The following is an 18,289-nucleotide window of genomic DNA, read 5'->3' as shown; positions in this document are numbered from 1 at the left end:
CGTGGCGTCGGCAACGCGCGGCGAGTCCACGGCGGTGTGGCGTGATGCCGGGCGCGCGGCGAGCGCGTGGCGTCGGCAACGCGCGGCGAGTCCACGGCGGTGTGGCGTGATGCCGTGCGCGCGGCGAGCAGTGGCGGTCGCGGAGACGAGGAGGTCGCGGAGGACCTGCGTGGTGTTGCAGAGGCCGCGGCGGCTCGGCGCGACAACCGTGGAGGCGCTGCGCTGCGGTTGACGGTGCAGCGGTGTAGGGCAATAAGCGCGGCGGCGAGCCGGGTGTGACCGGTGCGTGTTATGGGTGCGCACCGGACTTGTCGGGCGCGTCGGGACCGCGGGAGTGGACCGCGTCGAGGCGCTGGACCTGGTTGTGCAGACCGCGTACGTGCGCGGCGGGAGCGCGGGGACGTGGGGAGTGCACGCGAAGGGCACGGCGGCACGGTGGCTGGCGTGGCAGCGACGTTAGGGCGGCGGCGGCTACAATGACGTCGACGGCACGGCGGAGGCCGTAGCGGTGTGGTGCGACGGCCATGGCGACATCGACGACGATGGACTCACCTGCTGTAGTTCGTGGCTTAGGGGAGTGAGTGTTGGGCATAAGCCACCGCAGGACGCGTCGGGTGCGAGCCAGGACGCACCGGGTCCGTGGCCGTGCGTTGTGTGTGTCTGTGCGTGCGTGTGTGTCCTCGCGTTCGAGCGCGTGGGCCGTTGTGTGTAGGCGACAGAAACGGAGTGGCGACCACGTCGGGGCGCTGGAATCGGCCTACGGCGACTGCGTACGTGCGCGTCGGGTGAGTGGGTCTGAAAGCGCGGGATGTGGGGTGTGCATGCGTGCAGAGAGTGGCGTAGCGCGTGCGTGCGCGCGGGTATAAGGCCAGCTCTCTCCTCTGTTGTAGCTTGCGGATGAGTTCGGGCTCAGGGAAAGAAAAGGACGCCGTTCGTGCGGCGGGCGGAGTTCGTGCTCCGGCAAAACCACTTGTGTCCTTACGTCCTTCTTCTTCTTCCTCCTCCTTCTTTGCTGTGTTAGAAAGGACGAGAGGGAGGTGCTGCTGAGCGAGAGGAAGAGGAAGGCCGCGGCAACAACATAATAGTCTGTTGCAACGATGGGGGAGGGGTGGGGGATAAACAAGTTTTGTGGAGGCTATGGAGGAAGACGGGTTCCACTCTCTCTGCTGCCGCGTGTGTGATCCAATGCTTCACGTGTCAGATCCGACGGCTGGCAAGCCGACTAATTTTGTTGACACCTATAACATGCCAATTTTTTTTTGTACGGAGATGTTTCTAGGCATTGCATGTTTCTTATGTTTCTTATCACAGTTCATATGTCTTCCATGCTGCCACACAGTGCCGGTGCTCGCGTTTGTATACGCAGCTAGTGCCAAAACCAACATTAATATATGCAGTGACGGGTGGAACTTGATTAAAATAAGGCTTGTATGGCGGCTACGATCGGCCGACTGACGCGTAGCACTGCTAGACCAACGTTAATGGAAACAAAACATGTGCAGCTTCAGTCCAATATATCACTATACTAATGATGACAAAAAACCGAGCATGGACAGAGCTAACAAGCTTCAGTACAATATCAGTATACTAATGATGCCAAAAGTCCAGCATGGAAAGAGCTAACCAACTTTAGTCAAATATCAGTATACTAATGATGCCAAAAATACAGCATCGAAAGAGTTGACGAGCTTCAGTCCAATATCATTATACTAATGATGACAAAAAACAGCCGTGATACTGACAGAAAAACTAGTATGGAGTACTTACCAACCGAGCTTGAAGCCGCGATGCTTCCCCGCATGGGCGGCACCCCCTGGACCGGCGCCATCTCATTTTCCCGTCCATCTGCCACAAGAGAACCCAGCGATTAGAAAGTTCAAGGACATATACACACCACGTAGTTCTTGCACATACACATCAGGTAATTCAGTAAGCACTAGTACTAATTCACATGACTAGATCAAAGATTGTCAGTAACTTCAAATCATTAGGCACCGGTTAACTTCAAATCACTAGTAGGAGAGGGGGAAGCGAGTGCGGCTCACCATCTTGTCATCGGAGACAGGGTTTGCATGAAGGGTGGGGCCGCGAGCGCGGCTCACCATCTTGTCGTTGGAGACAACATTTGCATGCAGGGTGCGGGCGCGAGCGCATCTCATCATCTTGTCGCCGGAGACAGCGTGAGTACGCGGGGCCCCTGGCACCGGGAGCGCAAGGACCTTCAAGGGGCCTTCCCGGGACTCCCGGGATTCCAGCTCCTCTCTGGTGGCCGCTGGGGGCGGGCTTTTCTGCGGGTCTCTGCCGGACTTGCGCTTGCAAACCACCGGCGCAGGCGCCTGTTGCGCAAGCACCTTCCCTTTCACCTCGGCGACGGCGGCCGTAGGGGGCGGGGCGGGCGCCGCCAGGCTCTGCTCCTCGTGGTTGGCTGCGGGTATGGCGTTGATGCCGGAGCTAGACATCGCGGTGGATCGGTCGAGCACACGCGCGGAGTGGGTCAAGGAGATTGGGATGAGAAGAATGTGAGCGAGGAGCAGAAGCATGTGTTGCCCTTTATGAACTGAAACGGAAGGCACGGGCCAAGGTGGGGACCGCGTGTTGAACTACAGATTTATTTATTTAATACCAGCATTTAATAGTAGCATATCTTTGGTATATTTCTATTAAATATTCTTATATTTTGGTATATCTTTGGTATACTATTAGATATATATTTGGTATACTGGTATTTAATAGTAATATTCTTATATTTAGGAACAATGATATACTACTATTAAATAATATTATCGATGTTACTAAATATAAGAATAGCTGTGACAGTATTTAATAGTAACATTCTTATATTTTGGAACAGAGGTAATATTATTTAATTGTTGTATATCTTTGGTATACTATTAGATATATCTTTGGGATTCTAGTATTTAATAGTAATATTCTTATATTTAATGAGAAATAAAGATATATCACTACTAAAGAATATTATCTCTATTACTAAATATTAGAACATAGCTAATAGTACTTTATAGTAATATTCTTATATTTTGGAACGGAGTTAATAGTATTTAACTATAGATTATCTTCTGTATACTACTATTAAATATTATTATATTTAGGTATATCTTTGGTATACTAGTATTTACTATTCTTATATCTTTGGTATAGTAGTATTTAATAGTAATATTCTTATATTTAGAAACAAATATATACTTACTATTTGGTAGTGTATTTATTTGTTCCGGAGGGAGTACTATTACTACCTCCGTCCGGGTTTATTAGTCCCTTTCGTATTTTGTGTCCAACTTTGACCGTATATTTGACTAACAAATTATAAGTTGTATGTCACAAAACTTATATTGTTTGGTTCATATTTGAAAGAGGATTTCGATGATACTATTCTTAGAGTATATAACTTATTTTTTAATAGTTAAATCAAATGTCAAAGTTTGACCCAAACTACAAGGAGCCCTAATAAATCAGGACAGAGGTAGTAGTAGTCATGATTTAGTTCCCTAGTCAAATAAAAGTAATACTAGCAACTTTTTGACGAAAGATATATCATCTTATTATAGCCATGCATTAAGATATAGATAAGGAATAAAATAAGTATGTTGGTAATCACCTTGCTTCTAATTTAAACCGAATTCTTTATACTCGATTTATTGATAAGGCAAAAGATACCTGTAAAGAATCATTTTTTAGACAGAATGGTTGCCATTGTATTCAGAGTTCTCGGCAATGCCAGAGTTCAAATGGCGCTAGTACAATTCGGAGGCACACTAAGCCATGTTTTTCACAACTCATTCCGACAATGTTGATTATCTAAGATGTAGGTAATACAATTCACCTCTCTATGAACCCAAGTGATCTTGGACTCAATAAAATTTTGGAGAATGCCCTTCACATCTTCAACCGCCGGACCATGGGGTGAGCCGTCCTTCCCTTCAGAGTTCAACTTGCTCACAACCATCTTGCAGTCCATCTCCAAGACGATCGTCTAGACTCCAACTTCCTTCTCTAGTGCAAGGACATGGCGACATGCTAGTAACTTCGCCACTTTAGGTCTAGTTAGACAGGGTAAAAATGGCATGAGCCTAAAACAGACTCCCTTGGATGGCCTCTCAGTGCTGTAAAACGTTATGTTTGTGGGAAACTGCACAACACCAAATACGGGTGTGGCTATCTCATATATATAAGGGTATACGAAGTGTACAAATACAATATACAGAGTCTACACAGAAGCTACGTATAAACATTATCTAACAGTCTCCATCAGTCTTCACTAGTGGAAAAAGGGCTAGCCACAACTTTCCTTGGTGGCGCGCCATTTACAACCAACGACACCACTATTTTTTTCAAATAGTGATGGCATTGGCTTATTTGGAACGACATTAGTAGGGGCATAGTGGTGGCGTTGGAAACAGGGTAGCATCAAAAATATATGGGATCAACAATTTGTATCAGGCGTAATATATTGCTGTCGTGGAATAGTATGGAACGCCAGCACTATTATATTTAGTTGTGACGTGTTGTTGTAACCGACGCCAGTATTGTTATTTTGTCAATGCCAACATTCTTATATTACTATTTTTTGGTATATTCTTTTTTATAGTATATTATAGTTTACTTTTATTAAATTTCTATTATTTTAAATAGAAATAATGACATTTTTTAAAATATGTACTTTGAGACTTTCATTTTTTTTCCTTTTTAGTTTAAGACTTGAAATATATAGTTTTTGAGCCTTCAAATATGTAGTTTCACAGTTCCAATTTTTTCTTTTTAGTTTTTTATGTGGTGTTCTTTTTTTAGTATATTATAGTTTACTTTTATTAAATTTCTATTATTTTAAATGGAAATATTGACATTTTTAAAAATATGTAGTTTGGGACTTTAAATTTACTTTTTTTTCCTTTTTAGTTTAAGACTTGAAATATATAGTTTTGAGCCTTCAAATATGTAGTTTGACACTTCCAATTTTTTTCTTTTTAGTTTTTTATGTGGTGATCTTTTTAATAGTATATTATTGTTTACTTTTGCTTAATTTACTATTTTTTCCTTTTTAGTTTTAGACTTGAAATATATAGTTTTGAGATGACATTTTTTAGGTGATGATCTTTTTTCTTATTGGGCAAGCCCAAATAGTATTAGAATCCCGTGGGGGTCAAAACCAACGTGGGCAAAGGCCCCCTCGACCCACTCCCTCTCTCTGCCCTGCTGCACTGTTCCGTTCCATTTTCTCTCCGTCTCTCGCCGCTCGTCGTGCCGCTTCGATTTCGGCCGATTCCGGCGATTGCCGTCCTTCTCCGGTCCTGAGGTACACTTATGAGCCTCCCACTCTCATATGGTCCATTTGGATTTTTTTAATTAGAGGTGTGTTGCACATCTGAGCCTCCCACTCTCATCTGCTAGGGTTTCCGCGATGGTAGCAGGCGACGGCGACGGAGTAGACTGTAGGCGACCCTCGGCTCCAACCCAGGTGAGCATATCATCCCTCCCTCTTTTGTTGTAGGTCACTGCCACTGTAATTTTTTATTTGCACCGTTGGGGTTCATCACTCCTAGGCAGTGACAATGTGTTGTACTTGTCTAGAATTACGGTAGATATATTTTTCAATCTTTGTAGAAACTAGAAGTCCAATCTGTCAATCAAATTAAGGTAGATATATTTTTTAAGTCATCATCTTTGCAAGCATTTTCAATTCTGAAACAAAGTGTTTGAGTTGCTGTTGTAATCCATAAATACCTTGGGGAAAATCTATTGTGTACTACTTTTTCACCAAAGAAAATTTCCACTTGAAAGTAATGCTCCAAGTTAGGTGTGGCAAAATAGTTGAGTGTCCAAAGAAAATTTCCACTCGAAAGTAATGCTCCAAGTTAGGTGTGGTTAATATAGTCACAATCCAATAGTTCTATACATTACATTTCTATCTAGTTTAATTAGTTCTATACATGCTATCTAGTTTAATTAGTTCTACACATTCCAATATTTATTGAGTGAAATGAAATTGCATATTATCTTGATCGTATACGCGTTGTGTTTGTAGGTCATGGCCAATTCTGGAGGTAACAATGAGTCGGTGTGTGATGTGCACATGGCCAACAATGAATTCTTAAACACTTATGAGTACGTCATCAAGAGCGTGCAAGGGGAAAATGTTGAGCTAAAGGGGGAGATTAAATAGCTACACAAGGAGACTTTTTAGCTCGTTCAGGAGACTAATCATCTTAGGGACGAGAGGGATAAGCTCGTCGAGGATCGGGATAAACTGAAGGAGGAGAGGAGACACCTCAGGGCTCAGAGGATTGACCTGAAGATGGACATAGACCATTTTAGTAGAGAAGGAGAGGGGGATAGAAAGAAGCTTCTCTAGCTGGGCATACTCCTTGATGAAAACTAGTTCATCTTATTATTTGTTGATGATCGAGTAACTAGAGTACTTGAGTGAGAAACTTTTGTGAAGTTTAATTCATATCAACTTGTTGAGTTGATGAGCCTCTTCTGTAATGACTATATATTAAGTAAGTACCTAGTGTTGATGAGTATATTGTGTTCAATATTATCTATTAACTAAGTAGCTAGTGTTGATGAGCAAAAAAAATTTATTACCAAAAAAAACCATTTGCTGGCGTTGGACAAGTAGGGACGACAGAGTTATGATGAACTTAGTGCTGGTGCTGGACTGGTTACACGCCAGCACAATGTATGATACTGCTAATGTGTCAACCCGCGCCACCAGTATTTCTTAACAATGGCGCCATATTGGTGGCGTTGGGTGTCTACGCCAGCAAGGCACTATTTGCCATGCCATAGCTTGGCTTTTTTTCCACTAGTGCTTAACTGTGGCCTGAAGTACAAGGCAAGTTAAGACTGCGCCTACAACCTTCAAACTGAGGTTGTGGAAGTGGCTTCGTGAAGATGCCGGCAAGGTGATCTTTGGAGGAGATGAACTTGATATGAAGAACCTTCTATGCAACACGTTCCCTCACAAAGTGATACTCAACTTCGATGTGCTTGGTACGAGCATGAAAAACTGGATTAGATGAAAGATACGTCACACCAATATTATCACACCAAAGAACCCGTGGTTGCTCTTGAGAGACTCCCAACTCTCTCAACAGAGACTGTACCCAAATAAGCTCAGCCGTGGCATTGACAACTGCCTTGTACTCTGCTTCATTGCTACCCAGACATACTGTAGCCTGCTTGCGCTCACTCCAGGGGATCAAGTTGCGACCAAAGAAGACAACGTAGCCCCCCGTTGATCGCCGGTCATCTAGGCTCCCAGCCCAATCTACATCAGAGAACGCCGAGACAGCACTCGAGGAGGTAGACCGAAGATGCAAGCCATAGAGATGGTATGAGAGAGATAACGCAGTATACGCTTCACAACTGACTAGTGTGAACTCCGAGGAGCATGAAGATACTGGCACACACGGTTGACCGCATAGGAGATATCCGGCCGTGTGATAGTCAAGTACTGCAAGCCACCAACAATACTGCGGTGCTCTGTAGCATCATCTGAAGGAAGGAAGGCACCATCCAAGGCTGATAACCGATCAGTCGTAGACGTAGGGGTGGTAGCATGCTTGCATTGCAACATACCAGCACGTCGCAACAAGTCCAAGGAATACTTATGCTGAGTGAGAGACAGGCCAGTAGGGGACCGTGAGACTTCCAGACCAAGGAATTAATGGAGAGCACCCAGATCATTGACAGCAAAATGACCACTCAGAGCAGACAACAGACGATCAACGACAGTCACTGAGGAGCTGGTAAAAATAATGTCATCAACATAAACCAACAGGTACATAGTAATGTTGGGGAACGTAGTAATTCAAAAAATTTCCTACGATCACGCAAGATCTATCTAGGAGAAGCATAGCAACGAGATGGGAGAGCGTCTCCACGTATGATACGTCTCCAACATATCTATAATTTTTGATTGCTCCATGCTATTATATATTCTGTTTTCGATGTTTAATGGGCTTTATTATACACTTCTATATTATTTTTGGGACTAACCTATTAACCCAAGGCCCAGTGCAAATTGCTGTTTTTTTGCCTATTTCAGTGTTTCACAGAAAAGGAATATCAAACAGAGTCCAAACGGAATAAAACCTTCGGGAGCGTGATTTTTGGAACAAACTTGATCCAGAGGACTTGGAGTGGACGTCAAGAAATCAACGAGGAGGCCACGAGGCAGGGAGGCGCGCCTGCCCCCCTGGGCGCGCCCCCACCCTTGTGGGCCCCTCGTGGCTCCACCGACCTACTTCTTCCTCCTATATATACCTACGTATCCCGAAACCATCCAGGAGCACCACGAAACCCTATTTCCACCGCCGCAACCTTATGTACCCGTGAGATCCCACCTTGGGGACTTTTCCGGTGCTCTGCCGGAGGGGGAATCGATCACAGAGGGCTTCTACATCAACACCATAGCCTCTCCGATGATGTGTGAGTAGTTTACCACAGACCTTCGGGTCCATAGTTATTAGCTAGATGGCTTCTTCTCTCTCTTTGGATCTCAATACAAAGTTCTCCTCGATCTTCTTGGAGATCTATTCGATGTAACTCTTTTTTGCGGTGTGTTTGTCGAGATCCGATGAATTGTGGGTTTATGATCAAGATTCACTAGTAGAAAACAGGGCTTTGGCTCGGCCAGAAAAGAGCATTAATCCCGGTTGCATTACGAACCGGGACTAATGTGAGCATTAGTCCCAGTTCGAGCTGCTAGGGCACCGTACAGGCATTAGTCCCGGTTCAAATGGGACCTTTAGTCCCGGTTGGTGCCACGAACCGGGACTAAAGGGTGCGATGCCCATTAGTACCGGTTCGTGGCACCAACCGGTACTAAAGGTTAGACCTTTAGTCCCGGTTCGAGCCACCAACCGGTACTAATGGGGTTTGAGGCATTAGTACCGGTTCATGGCACGAACCGGTACTAAAGGTCCCATTTTCAAACTCTGCCCCCCCAGTGGATCGCCTTTTCAGTTTCGTAAAAAGCAAAAGAAAATGATAAAAAACTTCAAAAATTAAAATCCTTCCAGATGTAGTTATGTTACTACATGTACTAGTTAGGAAAATTTAAAAACTTAAATTTGGACATGTTTTGCAAAAAGTGTAGGGAAAATGTAAAACGGCTATAACTTTTGCATACGATGTCAGAAAAAAAGTATAAAATATCAAAATGTTCAGCACGAAAATCCGCATCCGATTTTGACGGCCTATGGCCTGTTTGCAAATTTTTAGAATCCTCAAATTCTAAAAGGAAAAAAAAGTTATGCTCAAATTTCAGTTTTTTTTTGTTAAATCTGGTCAAACTATGGTCAAACTACTTATTCAAGAAGTATTAGTGTTACTAAATAATTATTCAAGAATATTAGTGTTACTAAATAATTATTTTAGTTTTTTTGAATTTTGGTCAAATCTGGTCAAACTGTGGTCAAACAATGGTCAAACTAATTATTCAAGAAATATTAGTGTTACTAAATAATTATTTCAGTTTTTTGGAATTTTGGTCAAATCTGGTCAAACTGTGGTCAAACTATGGTCAAACTAATTATTCAAGAAAAATTAGTGTTACTAAATAATTATTGTTTTTTAGAACAATAGTTTCAAACTCAAACAGTGAAATGTGTGACTTCATGCTCAAACTAAATTACTGAGGGTTAATAGGATTGACATCTTACTATTGTCAGGAAAACAACAAGTGCAGACTTGGAAACGAGGGAGAATAGAACCCGGAAGTTAAGCGTGCTCAGGCTGGAGTAGTGAGAGGATGGGTGACCGTCTGGGAAGTTAGATGATTTGGAATGATGAGGGGTGATTAGAGATTAGAGGTTAAATTGAGCAATGATGAGGGGTGATTAGAGGTTAAAATAATTCAGAAATTTGAAAATAAAAAAAATTCAATTTTTTTTTCAAAAAAAATCATAAAATTTCCTTTAGTAGCGGTTGGTGTTAGCAACCGGGACTAAAGGTGGACCTCCAGGCAGCGGCCGCGTGGAGGGCCTTTAGTCCCTGTTCGTGTAAGAACCGGGACTAAAGGGGGAGGCTTTAGTAACGACCCTTTAGTCCCGGTTGCAGAACCGGGACTAAAGGCCCTTATGAACCGGGACTAAAGGCCCTTTTTCTACTAGTGATTATCTATGAACAATATTTGAATCTTCTCTGAATTCTTTTATGTATGATTGGTTATCTTTGCAAGTCTCTTTGAATTATCAGTTTGGTTTGGCCTACTAGATTGATCTTTCTTGCAATGGGAGAAGTGCTTAGCTTTGGGTTCAATCTTGCGTTGCTCGATCCCAGTGACAGAAGGGGAAACGACACGTATTGTATTGTTGCCATCGAGGATAAAAAGATGGGGTTTATAACATATTGCTTGAGTTTATCCCTCTACATCATGTCATCTTGCCTAATGCGTTACTCTGTTCTTATGAACTTAATACTCTAGATGCATGCTGGATAGCGGTCGATGTGTGGAGTAATAGTAGTAGATGCAGGCAGGAGTCGTCTACTTGTCGCGGACATGATGCGTATATACATGATCATGCCTAGATATTCTCATAATTATGCACTTTTCTATCAGTTGCTCGACAGTAATTTGTTCACCCACCGTAATACTTATGCTATCTTGAGAGAAGCCACTAGTGAAACCTATGTCCCCCGGGTCTATTTTCCATCATATTAATCTCCCGTCAACTAGCTATTTCTGTCGCCGTTTATTTTGCAATATTTACTTTTAGTCTTTATCATAAAAATACCAAAAATATTATCTTATCATCTCTATCAGATCTCACATTTGCAAGTGGTCGTGAAGGGATTGACAACCCCTTTATCGCGTTGGTTGCAAGGTTCTTATTTGTTTGTGTAGGTACGAGGGACTTGCGTGTGGCCTCCTACTGGATTGATACCTTGGTTCTCAAAAACTGAGGGAAATACTTACGCTACTTTGCTGCATCACCCTTTCCTCTTCACGGGAAAACCAACGCATGCTCAAGAGGTAGCAACATACCCTTGTAGACCGAAAGTGGAAGCATTTAGTAACGCGATTGATGTAGTCGAACGTCTTCACGATCCAACTGACCCAAGTACCGAATGTACGGCACCTCCGTGTTCAGCACACGTTCAGCAGGATGACGTCCCTCAAGCTCTTGATCCAGTTGAGGACGACGGAGAGTTCCGTCAGCACGACGGCGTGGCGACACTGATGATGAAGTTCCTGGCGTATGGCTTCGCCTAAACACCACGACGATATGACCGAGGTGTTAAACTGTGGAGCGGGGCACCGCACACGGCTAAGAGATTGTCTGTTCTGCTATGGGGTGCCCCCTGCCCACGTATATAAAAGAGGGGGGAGGAGGAGGCCGGCCAAGGGGGAGGCGCGCCAAGGGGGAGTCCTACTAGGACACCAAACCTAGTAGGATTCGCCCCCTCTTTTCCTATTCCAAGAGGGGGAAGGAGGGAAGGAGAGGGAGAGGCTAAGGAAAGATGGGGCCGCGCCCCATGCCCCTAGTCCAATTCAGACTGCCATGGGGAGGGGCGCGCGCCACCTTGTGGCCTTCCCTCTCCTACTCCCTTATGTCCCATCAAGGCCCATAACTTCCCCGGGGGGTTCCGGTAACCCCTCGGTTCCCGATAAATATCCGAAACGTCCCGAAACCTTACCGGTGTCCGAATACCTTCGTCCAATATATCAATCTTTACCTCTCGACCATTTCGAGACTCCTCGTCATGTCCGTGTTCTCATCCGGGACTCGGAACAAACTTCGGTCATCAAATCACATAACTCATAATACAAATCGTCATCGAACGTTAAGCGTGCGGACCCTACGGGTTCGAGAACTATGTAGACATGACCGAGACACATGTCCGGTCAATTACCAATAGCGGAACCTGGATGCTCATATTGGCTCCTACATATTCTACGAAGATCTTTATCGGTCAAACCGCATAACAATATACGTTATTCCCTTTGTCATCGGTATGTTACTTGCCCGAGATTCGATCGTCGGTATCATCATACCTAGTTCAATCTCGTTATCGGCAAGTCTCTTTACTCGTTCCGTAGTGCATCATCCCGTAACTAACTCATTAGTCACATTGCTTGCAAGGCTTATGGTGATGTGCATTACCGAGAGGGACTAGAGATACCTGTCCGATACATGGAGTGACAAATCCTAATCTCGAGCTATGCCAACTCAACAAACACCATCGGAGACACCTGTAGAGCATCTCTATAATCACCTAGTTACGTTGTGACGTTTGATAGCACACAAAGTGTTCCTTCAGTATTCGGGAGTTGCATAATCTCATAGTTAGAGGAATATGTATAAGTCATGAAGAAAGCAATAGCAATAAAACTAAACGATCATTATGCGAAGCTAACGGATGGGTCTTGTCCATCACATCATTCTCTAATGATGTGATCCCGTTCATCAAATGACAACACATGTCTATGGTCAGGAAACTTAACCATCTTTGATTAACGAGATAGTCAAGTAGAGGCATACTAGGGACACTCTGTTTGTCTATGTATTCACACATGTACTAAGTTTCCGGTTAATACAATTCTAGCATGAATAATAAACATTTATCATGATATAAGGAAATATAAATAACAACTTTATTATTGCCTCTAGGGCATATTTCCTTCAAGTAACCCCTGGACGTTGGAACATAAACAGAGACGTGTTAGCACTGGACGGTGCAAATCCAAGACGTCCAAGAAACGAGCCAAGTCGGGCATGCCATGCACGAGGAGTCCACTTCCAGCTGTTCGCCCCCTAGGGGCTTGAAATAGCTCCGACTGGGGGTGAACCGGCAATTATTTCGGCGTGGTGGCGATCGGGTTCCTAGCCACCACCCCCAGGTCGCCCCCTGACGCCATTTTTTGAAAAAGAAAATCGGCCAAACATGACACAAAATCATACAAACTAGGCGATTTCATTGATATTTGTACAAAAACTTAAAAACACAAATTAAAGTAACTTAAGAACGACCCTCGCCCATCTGCTCGCGGACGCAGTCCGCCCTCGCCCACTTGAGGGCGGTTGACGATGTCCTGGACTAGGGGGTACTCACCACATCGTCTCCCGACCAGGTGGATCGGGCCGAGGACCCCCATGGCGGTTCACTCATGGGCCACTTCGGCCAGCCCATCCCGCATACAAGGAGTATTCCACAAGACTTTGTGATCAAGACAAGGACTCCTCCCCACCAACGTATTCGGCTAGGACTCTTGTTATCCTAGGCCTCTGGTACATTATATAAGCCAAGGCCAGGTTAGTCGATAGATTATTATGACATTAATCATCATACCCCTAGGGTTTAGACCACAACATATGATCTCAGGGTAGATCAACTCCTGTAATCTCTATATTCATCAAGATCAATCAAGCAGGAAGTTGGGTATTACCTCCATTAATAGGGCCCAAACCTGGGTAAACATCGTGTCCCATGTCTCCTGTTACCCATCGATCCATGAGACACAACTCGGGATTCCCTACCCGAGATATGCCGGTTTTGACACCGAGAATGGTGCTTTCATTGAGAGTTCCTCTATGAGATCAACGAAGGATCGATGGCTCGTCTGCAGATTAACTACGACGTCGACTTCTTCGTCACTGGCTCGACTGGTCACCTTGGCTCGACCGAGGATTGCACTCCACGTCAGATCGTCATGTTCGGACGATGACCTACATCAACATAAACTCTGATCTCTCTCAAGATCATGGAGGAATCATTCATGGGGCCTGGCGGCTTAACGTCAATATTGCCCTTGAGCGACCGTGCTGTTTTTCTGGACAGCGAACTTATATCCGACGCCACCGCCTCCTCGAATGTCGTTTTAGCGATTGCTTCGGTGGAATTATGCTGAATTAAGTCTACAACAACCATGCAAAATTTCATCGAGTTCCGATGGAGGAATCTCCCGCAATCTATGATATACCGGAGCCCTGTCAAATCTGGACGGGAATCTGGATGAGTTAAGTCGTGGTCTCCAGAGCCAAGCTCGGAGGTCCTTTGGATGATCCAACCATTCATCTGCTGTGGAATTCCCATATCTACCACCCCTCAAAATTTCAGCTCGATCCGACGGTTCAAACTCCGGGATCCTTCCGATAAGTGGACCAATTTTCTGATCTGTTTTCTACACGAATACGGATCCGACCCAAATTCATGTTTCTTTATCAACGTGACATTGGACAACCTTTTTAAAGGAATTTTCTTCTAGGGTATTGTGCGTTGTTCTTAACACGGGCCCATAAAATTTTAAGCCTTCTCTGAGATACTCTTCACCATCACGCTGGTGTCAAACCAGTCCGGTAACATTGCTCCACGGCTGCCGACCTGCGCAAGACACATCGTCGCTTTATTGAGCCGAGCTCATCTTCTTCGGATCATCATCTCGACAAGCCGAAAAAGAGTTCGGCATCGTGAAGGATAAATCATCACAAACAACGCCGCCCCACGGATTACACGGAACGAGCACACCGGCATCACCGTTCGGTCACTTCATCAATCCGGCTTTGACCGCTTCACAAGTTATGACCAGCGTTGGCATGACCGCACTGTTGCTTCTTCAAGCCAATATTCATCACGCCGAACTGCTTCAACACTTCGGCTGACATGGCAACTGCAACGTCTCCTTTCCGACCCGCTCCGTCACCTCGGCTAGACCGGGGGCTTCACCATCTCTTCGTCAACCTACTCCGGAGACTTCGGCGTCACCCGCCGACCAGCTTCGTCACATTAGCTGGACCGGGGGCTTTGCCTCGGCAGGCCAACCTTTGCCAGCATCGCCATGCCGCCACTTCATCGATCATCAGGCAATGGGTGTGCGGATCAAGTCCCAATTTTGGGAGTAACCTTTTTTCAGATTGCTACAACAGATAAACCAGGTGCTATTAATCCTAGTAATTTTTTTCTTGCTTGAGTTTATTTTTCTGAGAAATTATTACTCTGGTTTGTTCCGTCATCTGTACACAGGTCTTTCAAATGATGGCCGCATTAACGATGGTTGCGTGATGGTTCGGCCAGTTTCCCGTCCGCAGTTTGGCGAACGCCGCACCTAGAGCCCGGACCGCCCTGCAAATTTAGGCTTTGTCACGCCTTCACTGCGTCACGCCGACGCCCTGCACCGACATTGGCTTCGGCGCCAGGCCACATCTCTTTAAATAAATTATTTTTGCATAAAGCAATTATGCAAGGATTTTATATATATTTATATTATTATTTTTTGGACTGCACTATTTTATGTGTGAAGGTAATCGACTTCGACTGCATCACGCGCTCACTTTAACAAGCCAATGTCGTCGTCCCAATCGGTATAAATCGGCTCGCATGATCACCTTGTTGGTCGAATTGCTATACCGACATGTTCGGTTGCCTCGATGACTTCGGCATCATCGAGAGGGTTCTACCTCGTTGGGTGTTCGGCGCATGGGTAATATTCCTTTAATTATTCACTTTGCATAAATTATTTATTATGCTACATTTTTTAATTTATTATTGTTACTATTATCTCCTTCTTGCACTATTTTCTGTGCACAGGTAAATTATCCGGGTTGGACAGCGCTGTCACCTCGGCGTACTGACGTACCACGTCACTTCGGCTGGACCGGGGGCTTCGTCATCACTTCATTAACCCACGCTGGGAACTTCGGTGTCATACTGCCGGCCTGCTCCGTCGCCTCGGACGGACTGGGGGTTCCACCTCGCCACATTGGCCGTGTTATGTCGCCACTTTGGAGTGCCGAGCTCTTTGCTCCGCCACCTCGGGACCGGCTTACGGGCTGGAACCTCGTCCCGCCGTAAGCTCGGACCGCGTCATTGATGCCGAACACATTAACCAGCTAAGTTGCTTTCATGCTCAAAGTTTTAAAATTTTAAATTGTGTTCGGTTCGACCATGCTCACATATGTTGTTTGTTAAAAACACTTCCTTTCCCATGTTAACTGGGCGCTCTTAAATTTAAATGAGCTGTTTTATAATAAGTGTTCTTTTTCTTAGTCACTGCAAAGTCTTTTTCTATCACTCCTTTTTCGACACGAGTGTGTGGTCAATAGCTGGGGAGCCTAATTTCTCTCTCAAAGCCCCTAGAGTTTAGTTTGCTAAACTGGCCTAACGAGAAGTACTCCGCCTTCGGGATAGGAGGTTGAAGCCGTAGGCTGACCCGCTTGAAGTCTTGAGATAGGATGTGTCATGTTAAAGCACGACAGAAGCACATTTTGTTTCTAAGACCAATTTTCGGATTGGCACCGAACACTTGATCTAGTTCGGACGTCAAGTTTTTACTGAATTTTTTTGATTCTCCAAGCTTATGGCACCTTTGATCTATTTGTGTGTTTTTCTTTTATGAGGCGGGACATCCTCTTGACCGAGGTACCCTGCCTAATAATCCAGCTTGGGAAATCTTTTTCGACCCATAGTTCGGCATTTTTCCTGCCGACCTGCACCTCGGTGTTGGGTTCGAGCATAAATCCCGCAGTACACTGCCGGACACTTTTAAGCATCGACAATATCAACGGGGGGCTGCGACTTGAGCCGAACCCACCAAAAGCCAAGGTACTGCAAGGAGTCCTTGGCAAAATGTTCTCGGATATTGCTTTATATGCATTAGTTTCGAATTGTGTCTTCGGTCAATAGTTGGGTTGCCCGGCTCCTGTGCTTGCCTCCTACGTTCCGCTTTGTTCGGCTAGGTGTGCAAAGGGAGAACCACTGCGATTGTGCTTCCAGCTCGAATGGTTAAGCGCCTTAGTGGAGAAAGCCGAAAACTGACTGTCATAATAAGCGCAAACTGGTCAGCGATCCGATGAATGTGTTTAACTATAAGATCGATGGAGGTTACCCCGTGTTAAACGGCGGGCCGTTCATAACATTGGCCAAAGTGTTAACGGCTGGACATCAGCTGACGCCGAACACTACTGGGGGCTAATAACTGTCCTCCCAAACTTTAAGCTCCTATGACTAAGTGAAAGATATAAAGCCCACATATCTGATTGCCTTGTTTCCGCCAACACAACCGCCTTCGGGCACCGAGACGTCGGCTAAGGGTTTTCTGGTTACTGCAGAAGCACCCTACGTAGCATCTACAAAGGGGTAGAAAAGCCGACGATGGGCCACTTTCAAATGATAAATGGTCGCAACGGAGTCAAAATAAACATATATCATCAGCGTTTGTATTCATTGTACCAGCGCTTCCTTCCGTAATTATCGTTATAAAGCCATACATATGCATCAATTTGACTTAAGATTTTGGCCAAGCTGGGTTACCTGGCTCCTGTGCTTACCCCTACGTTCCTGATTGTTCGGCTAGGCGGTAAAGGGAGCACCTCTATGATTGTTACTACCGGGTCATCCGGGTTAGGATATAATTGGCCGGCAATGACGGAAGTGAAAATTTGGGTCCTATCCGGCATCAAGCTAAGATATTACGGCGACTTCTCAAAACCCTCTCTCAAGGGCCCGTCCGCCGATCACTATCTCCTCTAGTGTGCATCTCGGATTTTAGGCCGACACACACCTTGAGGGCTACTGGCTATATATCTCGTTAGTAAATAAATTGCATCAATCGGAAATGAAATGATCAAACAATCAGCCCGAGCCTGAGGTGGTGCATCACCTCGGAGGCAGTCCAGCATAAAGTTTGGCTGCGAGCGGCTGGCTCCATAGAGAACTTTTCAGCGTTAAGCTCGGATAACATCCTTTAAGCTTTTTTCAAGCCAAGGTGATCTATGACACCTCGGATATAGTCCGGCGTTGGAGCTCGCATACAGTCCAGCGTTGGAGCTCGGATACAGTCCGGCATTGGTGCTCGGCTGCAAAAGATACCTCGAATGCAGTCCGGCATTGGGGCTCGGATGCAAGAGGACACCGCTGCACGGGAGCAACTTCAAACCCGAGGTGGGCGTAAAAATAACAAGGCATTGATAAAGGCTGATAACTTAAAAGGGGCTCCTCGGATACCCGACGTGTAAACTCTTCAGATTTGCTTCGGCGGTCCTCAAGATCGAAGATGAGAAGATTTGTTGAACCAGTTTTCAAGACCAACGACCGAAGATGAAGAACAGTTTGGAAGGATCGAGGAGCGTCCCCAACTTGAAGACCGGTTCAGGGGGCTACTGACGGTGTCCTGGACTAGGGGGTACTCACCACATCGTCTCCCGACCAGGTGGATCGGGCCAAGGACCCCCATGGCGGTTCACTCATGGGCCACTTCGGGCAACCCATGCCGCATACAAGGAGTATTCCACAAGACTTTGTGATCAAGACAAGGACTCCTCTCCAC

The 18,289-nt window shown here is 45.4% G+C and overlaps 1 protein-coding gene across 1 annotated transcript; it reads right to left on the bottom strand.

Annotated features, from left to right (window-relative positions):
- Positions 1 to 1,572: 1,572 nt before the first annotated feature.
- LOC123494778 (uncharacterized) lies at positions 1,573 to 2,484 on the bottom strand. Its single transcript, XM_045231162.2, has 2 exons — positions 2,046 to 2,484; positions 1,573 to 1,845 (listed from the first exon to the last, which is right to left on the bottom strand). The coding sequence occupies exons 1-2, from the start codon at positions 2,457 to 2,459 to the stop codon at positions 1,750 to 1,752; spliced, it is 510 nt and encodes a 169-aa protein (XP_045087097.2). The 5' UTR covers positions 2,460 to 2,484; the 3' UTR covers positions 1,573 to 1,749.
- Positions 2,485 to 18,289: the final 15,805 nt, after the last annotated feature.

Source organism: Aegilops tauschii, chromosome 7 (assembly GCF_002575655.3).
Source record: "Aegilops tauschii subsp. strangulata cultivar AL8/78 chromosome 7, Aet v6.0, whole genome shotgun sequence".
Taxonomy (NCBI): Eukaryota; Viridiplantae; Streptophyta; class Magnoliopsida; order Poales; family Poaceae; genus Aegilops; species Aegilops tauschii.
Note: the sequence above shows the minus strand (reverse complement) of the source record. Positions and strands in the feature narration are given on the sequence as shown.

Coding starts and splice junctions, on each gene's coding strand:
- LOC123494778 (XM_045231162.2), bottom strand. CDS start 2,459: ATGTCTAGCTCCGGCATCAACGCCATACCCGCAGCCAACCACGAGGAG. Junction 1,846..2,045: donor CTGTCTCCGATGACAAGATG/GTGAGCCGCACT, acceptor CTCTTGTGGCAG/ATGGACGGGAAAATGAGATG.